Source organism: Rhodamnia argentea, chromosome 1, assembly GCF_020921035.1.
Source record: "Rhodamnia argentea isolate NSW1041297 chromosome 1, ASM2092103v1, whole genome shotgun sequence".
Classification (NCBI taxonomy): domain Eukaryota; kingdom Viridiplantae; phylum Streptophyta; class Magnoliopsida; order Myrtales; family Myrtaceae; genus Rhodamnia; species Rhodamnia argentea.
In genome coordinates, this window is record NC_063150.1 from 13,236,953 (window position 1) to 13,249,733 (window position 12,781).

Consider the following 12,781-nt stretch of genomic DNA (forward strand, 5'->3'; position numbering starts at 1 on the left):
TGTTCTGGGGTCGCTCGCGCGCTACGCCACAGGGGACAGTGTGCCGGGCGGGGCACCCGGGCGCACTGCCGCTGAGATTTCGCCGACCGGTCCAACCTAGAAATCCCAGAACGTTAGTTCCAATAATTCTATAAGACTTGTTCGAGCCTTTTGATTCTTCATTGGATCCCCTTTCGATTTCAAAACCTCAGCCAGCCTCACATGCTTCGTATCATTTCCCTGCATCAGCATGGGTTCACATGACCATTGCACCATGTCTGCAGCGTGCGAGTTCAAGGTCCTACTCTTGCATGTGAGCATCCTTCGATAATGGTCTGCACTTCATATAATGTTCTCGACATACTCAGCAACTTGTCTCCGATCTTTTCATGAGGTTTTCAAAGTCGGTGCGGATATAGATGCCAGATATGTTGGGGAAATTTGATTGCTGAGGAAGATAGTGCAGTAACTGTAGATCCGCTATGCTTTGAAGCGTGATGATGATCACTGTCCTTAAGATATCATTTGCTATCCCTATTGTTATTGTTTTGGACTTAGAACAAATATACCTCTAGGATATATACAAAAGCCGCAGAGAAACGAGTTCTTTTGGAATTTCACTTAAATGTGTTATCAAAATTATGTGAATGAAAAGAGAAGAAGAAAGAAACCCACCCACGCATGGCTGAGTTGGTTGAGGGGCGTTCTATCCCTCGTCATGTCACTGATTCGAAACTCTCCCTACTCATTTTCGTGACTTAAGTGGAGGGGCATAACTAGTGGGCCGCTGTGCTAGCTCTCTCCGAGGTACTGACGCAGCTGGACATTGGCAGATCAGCAGATCCATGTGGATCCTCGATATAAAAAGAAAGTTACGGAAGAGGAGTTGTTTTTTGAACAGTTGTTTTGGACAATGTATGATCTGGTGTTATTTATAGACAACCAATCGATAGATCTCTTGAGAACTGGTACCTTCCCAATCCCCTCCACTTCTTATGTGAACAGTTACCTCATTTCATATAACAATAGTCACTTGCGTCTCCTCTCCTATGGTTTCTTCTCCAGCTACCCGCCGCTTTTTTTTTCCATGCAGCTTCGTTCCTGAGGGAAAGGGCGCCTCCCTCTCTCCCTCCCTCTTCCTCTTCCTTTAGATCTCCCTGTCCCTCCATTTTTTAGATTTCTTCGTTAATTTCGTAGACGAAACGATAGAAATTCACTGCGAAAGTAAGTTCTGAATATCGAAGTGCAAGTGCCTCGAAAGAATTTGCTCTCTCCATATCTACTTGCTCCCTCTGGTTTCAGGTGCTTACTCCATATTGTTGAGCACTCCGCAAGGTTTCTAAGCTTCTTTTTCTATATTCGGGAATGGACTTATGTGAAAGTGATTTTATGATTAATCGATATCTTTTTGCTGCTATTCTCTCCCTATTTAAAGTTAGAACTATAGTTTGGTGCTATTCTATCTCGATCTTGATATGTGGCTGGGATTTACAAGGTGATTGCCGTACCTTTTCAACCTATTTATGTTGTTGTAGTCTTTATACAGTGATGGTGCTGGGAACGCAAAATCTAGGTGTGCACCGCTTTTTTGTGAAATCGTAGCTACTTAAAATTTTTAGCGTTTTGATCCAATTTTTTTTTAGCGTGTGCTCATCACCGATAATGATGTGAGATTTAGTGATCGGTCGTTGGTTGTGTGTGTGCACATCACTAATAATAATGCGAGATTCGGTGATCGATTGTCGATTGTGCTTCGATACTATGACAGCTTCGTTTTTAAGGAATGGCGAGTTTCTATATGTTGTACCAAGTTGAATTACTTTTCAAATTTACTTGTTTTGTGAAATTTTTATTTTTATTTTGAATTGATGTTTCTCTCTTTCATATGAAATGAAAATCTTTCATTTGACAAAAAAAAAAAAAAAATCAAAGATCACTTCTTCTTCTTTTTTTTTTTTTTGATATCCAAGATCCATCGGCTCCATCGGGCTTCGCTCTACGTTTGGCCCGAGGGCCAACCAATGATTGTACTTGGAGCGAGACCGGCCCAGCAACCCACCGCCGGGGCCCCCAACTTAAATCGCTTAACAAGGCTAGGAGATTTGAACCCTCAACCTTTCATAAGAGGAAAAAGGACTCAAGCTCAACCAACTACGCCATGCGCGGGTGGGTTCACTTCTTCTTTTTATGACCAATGAAATGGAGAAATTAAATCTTAAATTCAAGTACGTATATGTGTAGCTAACTTCTTTTGCTAGTGGCTAGTTGCGCTTTTTTATTGGGCTAGTTTTACTCATAAATCTCTTTTTAGTCTTAAATTTTCTTTTAACTCCGACTATAACGATGATTAAGATTATTCGTTTATAAATGAAAAGAGATAAAAGAGAGAAAGAGGAAATTAAAAAAATCCTTATTTTTTTTTGAAAATGGCACAAATGATCCTTAAATGTTAGTCCAATGTGCAATGAGATCATTGAATCGTTAATTTGACCAATATGGTTTTTAAATTTTAACCCAACGTGCAATGTGATCCCTGAATTTTTAATTTGTTTAATGTCATCTCCGAACTTTTGTAAAATGTTTAAATTAGTTCGTGAAGTACAAGAAAATGTTTAAAGTTATTCCTGAACTTGAATTAATCGAAGAACTATTTTGAACATGACCAAGTTGAGCATTTTTAAAAAGTTCAAAGGCCATATTGATTAAATTAAAAATTTAAGAATCTCATTATATATTGAGTTAAAGTTTAGAGTTCATATTGATCAAATTAAAATTTTAAAAATCATATTATATATTAAATCGAAATTTAAGTACCATTTGTTTCGTTATTCCAAATTTTTTTGGTCGAAAAAGAAGGACTAACATTGAAAAGCCCTAACTTCTACGTCTCGTCTTGTGCTTCTTTCCGCACAGTGCGGCCCCTCACCTGGGTCTCTCTGCCTCTGGCCCCGGCCTCCGCTGCTGCTTGCCGAGTCGCCGGCGATCACTTCACGTCGCCGGCCCCAGCTCGCCTTCGAATCCTCGCCGTCAGTAGCTCTCCATCAACTCAAGGTGATTCTCTCTCCCTCTGTGTGTGTGTGTGTGGAATCTTGGGTTGCACGACTCTTGAAACTTTTGCTCGTGCGTGTCGCTGTCCAATTGTTCTCGTCGGACGAACTGATTTGGCTTCCTATGCCGGTGCTTCATTGCATTATTGACCCTATTTTCAAATTTTTAATGTTTCTGTGACCATATAAGTAGAAAAAGATCTTAGTATTGTTCTCGTTCGTTGTGCTTTTTTGCCAGATTTGTTTCACCTCGAGTTAATAGAGGGAGATAGTTGCAGTTCTTGCGAGGCATTGGATTGAAACTCGGGGTGCCCAGGGGGAGAATGGGACGAAAGAAGGAGAAGAGGGGGAGAATTGAGGAGAATCGGTTTGATGTCGTGATGGATGTGGATCACCATGAGGTTGACGCAGGTGATAGAGTTGAGAATGGCGTTGATAAGGTCAATCGAGATAAGAAGAAGAGTAGGACAAAAGGGGATGTTCATGGTGATGGAAGTGAATTTGTAGCAGAAAATGTGAAGGGTTCTGTTGGTGATGATATCGAGCGGGGTGGCAGCGAGAAGAAGAAAAAGAAGAGGAAGCGAGAAGTAGGCCAGGACGAGAAAGAACTTGAGAAAGCGGCAAAGAAGGGACGTAGACATAGCAAGGGCACTGAAAGCAGCGGAGCTAGGAGTATCTCAAAGGTCCCCCAGATTGGAGAATATGAAGATGGGCACATGCGTCATGGCGACTTCAAAAACATGGAAGAAAGACTGCAGATCCAAACAAAGAAGGAAAATAATAAGAAGCACAAGGAGGTTAAGAAGATGGATGACATAGATGCGGCTTTCTCGGCAACTAAGCATTTGGCAGACGACAAATCAGATGCGGGAGTTCAGGAGCAGAACAAGTCTTTGGGCAAGAACATCAAGGAAATGAAAGATACAGATCAAGTCAGTATAAAGAAGAAAAAGAAGAAAAAGGGGAGTAGGGATACTGATCCTGTTGGAGATAACCAAAAGATGAAGGAAGCAAGTGGATCTTCTGATGTGGTGACAGTGAAAAAGGATATTCATGGGAAGGAGAGGAGCAAGAGAAAGAAACAGAAACGGATTGAGGAACAGGGTTATGTAGCAAGTGGAAATACAGATAAGAAGCACATGGAATCTGAACTAGATGCTCATTTTACGAATGACACTATGGGGGGCGAAGAGAAGAAGCCAAATAAAGATAAGAAGCGCAAGAAGGAGAAGGCTGCAAAAGATGGTATTGAAGCCAAAGATCGAAAAAAGAAACCAAAGAGAGTAAGTTTTGCTGAAAATGTTGAGGTTTTTCCTCCCTTAGATGGTCCGAGTGAGGAAGATAATAGCAAGGATCAAAACCTTGTGCGGGGTAAGAAATTCTCAGAAGAAGAAGATGAGCTAGTCAAACAGGCTGTTTATAAATATATAGAAGCTCATGATTTAGGTGAAGATGGCTTGAATATGGTACTCAACTGTGGAAGACATCGCGAGGCCAGAAAATGTTGGAAGGAAATTGGCGCATATTTACCTTGGAGGCCTAAGGAAAGCGTCTATCATCGAGCTCATCTGCTATTTGAAAGAGGCGAGAATCATACTTGGACTCCTGAAGAATGTGAGCTTGTTCGCAAGTTTCACGAGCAACATGGCTCAGATTGGAGGAAGTTGGCTGATGCTCTTGGTAGACACAGGTTCCATGTGAAGGATACCTGGCGAAGAATAAAATTTCCATATAAGAAAGGACCTTGGTCCCAGGATGAGTACCAGAGTCTATTTGATCTAGTAAACATGGACCTACGTCTGAAAGTCACCGAGGAGAGAAAGTCAAAGCACGGCATGCTCCTTGACAATATTGCCTGGGGAGCTATAAGTGACAGTTTGGGCTCTCGTAATCATGCTGTTTGTTGTGAGAAGTGGTACAAGCAATTAACATCTTCTATGGTAGCTGAAGGCTGTTGGGCGGATACAGATGACTATCGGTTGCTCAGTGCTCTTGTTGAACTGGATGCTTGCTCGATGGAAGATGTAGACTGGGACAAACTCATCGAGAATAAATCTGGGGACCTATGTCGAAGGCGGTGGAACCAAATGGTCAAATACATTGGCAATCACTGGAGCAAGTCATTTCCTGAGCAGGTGGAAATTCTCTCAGAACGATATTGCCCTGATATGCTGGAACCAAGGGAGATTTACGCTAACAAGCCTATAGTTACATGACACCAACTTCCTTTGTGTGAGTAAGGCTTTTTGAGCATCTTGAAGCCACCTAGATGTGATGTGAGCTTGCATCTTGAATGTTGTTGCATTGGTTGGTGAGTCTATCATGAGCCCTATAAATTTAATGGCCACTTTCGCACTGATATATTCTGGCTAAAGAAGGTGCTCTCTGAATGCAATTTATGGCTTGTGAAGTTCATTGTCCAGCACAGGCTGTTACATTCTTCCCCTTCTAAATGTATTTTGCTTTAGGTATCCTCATCCTTATAGTGAGATGAAGTTTGCTTAGAGGAATGTAAATTATGTGTTATATTCGAGTTTTGTTTGTCTCTCATGTAGGAGAAGCAAGACTAAATGTGTTTGATGTAAATCAATGGGTTGAGAATGGAGGGGGAAGCCTTCATAAAATGATGTTCTTCTGCCATTGTGCAATATGTTTTCTTGTCTGTTACAATTTTTGCTTAGCCTGTAACGAGAAATGAGCATAAATACTGAAAAGCATAATGTCGTCAACTGGTAAGCGATTGATTTACCTCTCTTCAACTTATTGAACCAAATTTTCCCTTCATTGCAATATCTCACTTGCTTTACTCATTTTGTTCCTTTCTAAATTTACTACCCGGAGCATGGCATGAAAAAGGACAGTAGGTTGTCTGGTAAAATAGCAGATGTTGCTGGCAGTTTTCATTCGTCAATTAGATGGCAGTTCTATTTAAATCCGTTTCCTTGTTTTTCCAACTTTACGAGTCAATTTCCACAGAAATCTATGGTCAGGGAACTTCTGACAATGTGAAATGGTCATGTAGTTAGGAATCTGCTTCAGTCTTATGGTTCTTCAATAATTGCATATGGCCTTTTGTAACTAGGTGTTCATTTTGTAATGGCTTCTAGTTTAATGTTTCTGTTCCACGGGCATGCAACTGGGGATTCTATTTTATAATCATTCCAAACCACACTTTTCCCTTTTTCTTATCAGTGGATAAATCTCTTTGCTTATATGATTTTCGTCCCTCGTCTCTTTAGAAAAAGTGCTTTTATGAATAGGATTTAGTATGATACTTACGAGATCGATGATATCTACTGTTGCCATTTGCAGTGAGCGTCAAATTATTCAATTTGATTCAATCTCGTATGAAGTTCTTAACATGGTAGAGCATTTCACTATTACAAGGAGAATGGTGCGTTTGGTTTGATTTTTGGGAAAAGCCTTTGGCCTAAAGAGCTTTGGAGAAAAGTCACAAGTTACTGTTGAGCTTGTTCATGGGATTACAGATAGATGGGTAGAAACAGGTTATTACAGCAAGTGGGCGTTATCAACCTTGTTATTTATTTGATCATCAAATAACAGAATTGAAAAAAAGAAGATAGATCGGTGACGACGGTTCCAAGGTCCTAGGCTGGTTTCGGGATCGATTGGTTTTCGATTCTAAAAACTAGAAATAAGTTCTAACATGGTAAATTATAGGTTCATGATCTGAAACTTGCCTTATGATCCCATATTCCAAGAGTTCTTGCCAGGGGGTTGCTCTTTCCATTTTCTCCTCCATCACACGTTACCATAGCTCCATCATTTTGAATATATTCTCTTTGCATGATGCTTGCGTAAGATTTAAGCAGTCCAGTTAACCATTCCAGCTTTATCAGATTCTATCCGTTACTTTCCGGATCAAGAAGATTGGATTTGATCGTGAGGATGTGATTTTCTAAGAGAAAATTACATGAATGATCAACAACTTTGCTTCAACTTGTAATATTGGACCTAAATTTTTGATTTGTTTCATATAATTCATGAACTTTAGTTCAATGTGTAATGTGGTCTTTGAGTTTTTGATTTGTTCAGTATGATTCATGAACTTGAATTCAATTTTCAATATGATCCATGAAATTTTAATTATTTTCACATAATAAAAAGATTACATCGGACATTAATTAATAATTCAGTTGTCACTAGCGACGATTTTGCATATTTAAAATTTAGGGATTATATTGCATAAATTAAAATTTTTGGGGTAATATTATCTATCGAGTCAAAATTTAAGGCTCGTTTGTACTATTATCTATTTTTCCCAAAATGAAGCAGGGGTATTTTGGGAAGATAGCCATCTCGATCTTCGCCGACGACAAAAATCCGCTATAAGCGCTACACGAAACCGTCGCCGTGGTGATAAACAACATAAAAAACACGCGCGCCCTTCTCTCTCGCCGTCGCCCTCACACAAATGGCCGCCGCGCCACCGCTTCCGACGCCGTTCCGAATTCCTCGCGCCAAATCCCTGAAACCCTCCTCCTCCTCCTCCTTGCACGAGCCGTTTCCTAGCTACAAGCTCGGCTGTTCGTGCAGGTGCGAGGTCAAGAGCTTTGACCACTCTCGGAACTGGACCACCGTCGATCGTTTCCCCGCTCCGGATCCGATTCACATCTTCCACTCCCCTCCGAGTCCTCTGACTGCTTCTCCCATGCAAATGGTGGCGAGCGCGCGCGAATCGTCCGGTAAGGGCTCGAAGAAGGTGTGCCTCTTCTACTGCGCGGAGACGAAGCCGCTCGCGGAGGGAGTCGCCGCTCAATCGGACGCGATCGAGCTCCGCAGCATAAACTGGAGGTATGCATTTTCGATGTCCAACGAGCAATTGAATTGATGAGAGTTCTTTTTAGCTGTTTTCTTTCCGAATTCATTCGCGCTTGTTGATCGGCATGCCGGGTTTCGAAAACGATGTCGGTGCTCATATGCATATGCGACTCGTCTAGATGTTGTTTGATTCAGAGTTTCGATTCGTTCTATGTTTGTCTCTTCAGGACGTTTGCTGATGGGTTCCCCAACCTGTTCATACCCAATGCTCATGGAATTCGGGGACAACATGTCGCTTTTCTAGCCTCTTTTAGTTCCCCAGGCGTGATCTTCGAGCAGCTCTCTATCATTTACGCGTTGCCAAAGTTGTTCGTCTCTTCCTTCACGCTTGTGCTTCCCTTCTTCCCGACGGGCACTTCCGAGCGCATGGAGGATGAAGGCGACGTTGCAACAGCGTTTACTCTTGCGAGAATCTTGTCCAACGTTCCAATCTCGAGGGGTGGACCTACAAACTTAGTGATCTTCGACATCCATGCCTTGCCGGTTCGTTTATACTGGTGCACATACCCTTTTCAGGCACCAATATCACAGAGCACGCGTACATCCATGAGCACGTTAAGTGGATGAAGATTTTATGTCACTCAATCTCTTCGTGCTGAATACCATTTTTCTTATTTTCTTTATTGGTTATTCACAGGAAAGATTTTACTTTGGAGATAACATTTTACCATGTTTCGAGAGTGGGATACCATTGCTTAAGAATCGTCTCCAGCAGCTTCCGGACTCTGACAATGTGAGACATCTATTTGTTGGCTTGGAAGATATGTGCTTCTTCTTCTTCTCCTCATGAAGAATTTATCTGCTTACAGAGATCATTAATGTATTTAGTATTTTTATTAGGGAGGCTGCGAGGTAACCATAATATGTCTTCAGATCTAAACATTACTGTGTCCCAACTTAGAGTTGGCAGCATTACTCTTGCTGATCTTTGTCATTTGGTGTTCATTTCTGTGGTTTTAGACAATAGTGCCAAACATGAGATGAATTACCTAATGTTCTAGTTTTAAGCTTCGCCTGAACATTTTCTGACATTCTAGTGATTTCTGGCAATTTGTGCTGGTTCATTGAGGAGCAGATATCTATAGCTTTTCCGGATGATGGTTCATGGAAGAGGTTTCATAAGCAACTGCAGCATTTTCCAACGGTATGCATAAATACCGCTAAATATACTGTGTTCACCGTATTTGTTTGTGTTTTCTATCAACAAGAGATTAATTGGTATGCTCTTGATAGTATGTTGTGTCCTATTATCTTCCATTGCTAGTTACTTGGCAGATATATGGTATTTAAGTAGTGGAACGTATTTAGCTACTCAGGCTACATATTTGATTTCTTCCAGAGTTTTCTAATGAAGAAACATTTTGTAATTGATAGTGTTTTGATCGGACGGAAATGGCATTGACAGAGTCCCTGAATGGAATCAGTTTCTGGTTATATGTGGACATGGCCTTGTTAAGTTGACCAATAATTCCAACTGCAGTTGGATTCCGCTCTTTTGATCTCATACCATCGTGTTACTTGGTTGTTTAGTTTGTATTGCCATGTGCCTACCGGTTTCATAGAGACAGCTGAACAAAATTTAAAGTTTCGTGTGCAGAGGTGGAGTTGGTTATGTGTTTTCTCCAAAATAGGGAGATGTGATCTTTTCGATGTTTTATTGGTGTTTATCATTTAATGGAAACAATTGGAAGTGGTGATTGCACCGCAACTATTTCTCTTTGTTAATGATCTGGAAAGCCAGTATGGAACTTAGGAGAAACACTATCTTCTTTATAGGATTACTAATATGCTTCAGCTTTATCATGCCATTATCTCCGTAGGGTTATGCTTTTGTTTTATGTAAGCTATCATCATAACCCATCCAACCTTAATTTTTTAGATTGTGTGCGCTAAAGTTCGGGAAGGTGACCAGCGGATAGTACGACTTAAGGAGGGAGATCCCAAAGGACGTCATGTTGTCATCGTTGATGATTTGGTGCAGTCGGGTGGCACTCTAGTTGAATGCCAGGTACTTGTCTTTTCATTTTTTCTTGGCCACTGGAGCTTATATTATGCAGTCTGCTTCTTTGGAACTTTCTTAATTTTCTAATTAAGAAAGTTGACTTGTATGAGGTGCACGTTAGGTGGAGAATCTAGGTGTGTAGCTCATAGTCCTTTAACACCGGTATTAGCCTCATGGTGAAAACATAGATGGGGAGAATGGGAAGTAAAATCATCGTTCTGTTTCTGGATTTGGAGTGAGTTTTTTCAAAGGATATAAGAGGCCTAGGTTCAGTACTAATTAATTATGGGTTCAATTCTTTGAATGCTCAATAGAGGAAGTCAGGAAAATTGAACATATGAAGTTGATCTGTACTTTGTTTCTTCTCCATTAATGAAATGGAGGAGACTGATAAGTACAATACTAAGTGGCATGTTGCAGGGTAGGCTATTGGATAGTTGGATGTTGTAGGCAAGCTATCTTACAGGCCAATGCTAATAAAGCAGGATAACCTGATTAGATGCCGACCAGGTCCGGAACCACTATTCCTCATTAAGAATTGTACTCGTGAACAGTGACTTAGTGTTTGGGCTGATTCTTCATGTTGTTATGCAGAAACTGATAAGGAACTCTTAAGGAAATTCAATATTTTCATTCAAAAAACTAGGAGAAGTAATGCTTGATTCTATCAAATAGGAATGAAAACATATTCAAATCCTAATGGATCTCAAACTCTTAGATATTCCTAATTTGACAAGGAATAAACTCTTATTGTTATCTAAAGAGTAGATCCTCTGCGCACCCTGTATGTATCTTGGAAGATTGTTGCCACAACCCTCTATCATCAAAATCAATAAGTTCTTCCAACATCAGCTTGAGTTAAGTAAAGTTCATTTCATAGTGGTGGAGGATTGTGGCAACAACCTTTGAAGACTTCGGGGTGCTAGATGAGAATTTACTATTTAGATAACAATAAGAGTTGTTTATTAAGAATTATTCTATGAGAGCTTGAGGTTCATTGGGATTTTGATAAGTTTTGTTTCGTATTTGGAGTTGAATATTGTGGTCCCTAGTTTTATTTGAAAAGTATTTTCCCATCCAAGAGCTTATTTCAACATGGAGCAGCGCTTTGTGGAATATTTAAATTCATGCTCTTCCTCTGAATTATTAATTCGTTTTGTGTAATTTAGGAGAATCTGAAGAATGAATTCTTATCATAAGACAATGTGTACTGTGCATGCTACTGTGAGGAATTCTGGGATTAGTGATCTAGTAAGGGATCCTGCTTCAGGCAGGTAAAGCAGTAGGAAAACAAGTTGCGCTGTGTATCACCACATCACTGTCTTTCTCATATCTCAACATGATTTCTGGTGATTTCTCTTTTTTCTTTCATTGCTTCTTTAATTAAAATTACTCCGACTTCTTTGCATAGAACATGTCGGTTTCTTTTTGGATGGCTACTTAACTTACTTGAAACATTCTAGAAATTGTTGGCTGCCCATGGAGCAAAAAAAATCAGTGCTTATGTGACACATGGGATTTTCCCCAATAGTTCGTGGGAGCGCTTTGACCATGACAATGGAGGTAATATTTGCATTGATTCAGACATGTCATATCCTTGAAATTATAACCTCTGCTTTTCGCAGCAAATCTTTGTGAACAATGGTACCATTAGACATTCTTTTATTGCTGTGTACGCTCTTGCTGTTGTTCTTCGTTGCTAGTAAGATATTATCCTTGTTCTTAAATAAGGACTACCTTCCCACTACATCGGATATGCAAACTTCACAAGGAAAAGCTATGAGAATGTCCTTTTTTCAGATTCTCATCGTAGGGCCTTTGAGCATTCCGTCGCTTTTAACTAATAGAATGTCAAAGGTCATGGTACCATATCGAGGGATATGGTTCTTTAAGAGTATAATATTTGTTTAGATTGAAGAAGAATCTGTTGCCTTTACTTGACCTTGCTGTCTGCGTGGGGTGGGGGAAAATTGTCATTGAGGGGACTTGGTGAAATATTGAAGAATGTTTGTATCTCATATGTGGAGTATGAATCTGGATGCATGTATCGAGTTTTATTGTAGAAAATCAATATAAGTATTATATATATTTGAATGTCAAATTTGATGTTTATTCTTATCAAGTGACTGGAACATCTTATATGCCATATGTTCCTTTTCTGAATGAGATATAATTCATCAAAATTGGAGCTCAAAAGTAGTTTTGTTGCCTTTGTCTATTCTTTTGATAGGAAATCCAGAGAATGGTTTGACCTACTTTTGGATCACGGATTCATGCCCTCAAACTGTGAATGAAGTGTTGAATAGACCACCATTTGAGGTTCTCAGCCTAGCTGGTTCTATAGCAGCTAGTCTGGCCATTTAACGGAATCAGAAATTTATGATCTGCTTCTTCTGCGGCCTAGAAAACGAGACAGACATTTCTGAGATTAAGACCTGAGGTAGGAAGCGCTTAACTTAGCATGTATCTCCTCATTTAACCTCTCTTTTCCTGTATTTTTCCCCTTCTCCTGTAAATTTTGCATAGGTAGGCCAATTCTCAACTAAGGAAATAATGCAGCCATATAAGAGAGGTCATCTTTGTAACCTCGGAATAACTGGTGAAGAGTTGCTAGATGATTAGTTGATCTCCTCCATGCTTCTTTTGGGAATCAGGTTTAGGTTTGATCGATGTGTGCTTCTGAAGCATCAAATCAGTTATTGAAGCTCCTTAGAATATGCCTCACACAGTATTACTCAAGTGGCACACACTTTGCATTGATTTATTTTAAATCGATATGGCTGTTATTGGGATTGCTATTGGCATTGTCGAATGCGATCTTGCTTCATTTCTCGAAGTCATTGGGAATAATTAGCCCCCTTTGGATGCCTCGCCATGGAGAAACAGTGGGTCTCTGTTTTGCATTCCATTG

General features: G+C 40.2%; 2 protein-coding genes across 2 annotated transcripts; both read left to right on the forward strand.

Annotated features, from left to right (window-relative positions):
• The first annotated feature begins 2,874 nt into the window (after nucleotides 1-2,874).
• Nucleotides 2,875-5,674, forward strand: LOC115751298 (DNA-binding protein REB1). Its single transcript, XM_030689141.2, has 2 exons — nucleotides 2,875-3,030; nucleotides 3,265-5,674. Exon 2 carries the CDS (start codon nucleotides 3,350-3,352, stop codon nucleotides 5,240-5,242), a length of 1,893 nt encoding a protein of 630 aa, XP_030545001.2. The 5' UTR covers nucleotides 2,875-3,030; nucleotides 3,265-3,349; the 3' UTR covers nucleotides 5,243-5,674.
• Nucleotides 5,675-7,361: 1,687 nt separating this feature from the next.
• LOC115751300 (ribose-phosphate pyrophosphokinase 4) lies at nucleotides 7,362-12,401 on the forward strand. Its single transcript, XM_030689143.2, has 7 exons — nucleotides 7,362-7,841; nucleotides 8,036-8,351; nucleotides 8,506-8,601; nucleotides 8,944-9,012; nucleotides 9,748-9,876; nucleotides 11,334-11,433; nucleotides 12,101-12,401. The coding sequence occupies exons 1-7, from the start codon at nucleotides 7,462-7,464 to the stop codon at nucleotides 12,232-12,234; spliced, it is 1,224 nt and encodes a 407-aa protein (XP_030545003.2). The 5' UTR covers nucleotides 7,362-7,461; the 3' UTR covers nucleotides 12,235-12,401.
• Nucleotides 12,402-12,781: the final 380 nt, after the last annotated feature.

Bases quoted from the DNA above. Each gene is read 5' to 3' on its own strand.
- LOC115751298 (XM_030689141.2), top strand. From the start codon at position 3,350: ATGGGACGAAAGAAGGAGAAGAGGGGGAGAATTGAGGAGAATCGGTTT.
- LOC115751300 (XM_030689143.2), top strand. From the start codon at position 7,462: ATGGCCGCCGCGCCACCGCTTCCGACGCCGTTCCGAATTCCTCGCGCC. The intron at 7,842-8,035 runs GTATGCATTTTC...TTGTCTCTTCAG, and splicing joins CTCCGCAGCATAAACTGGAG to GACGTTTGCTGATGGGTTCC. The intron at 8,602-8,943 runs GTGAGACATCTA...ATTGAGGAGCAG, and splicing joins AGCTTCCGGACTCTGACAAT to ATATCTATAGCTTTTCCGGA.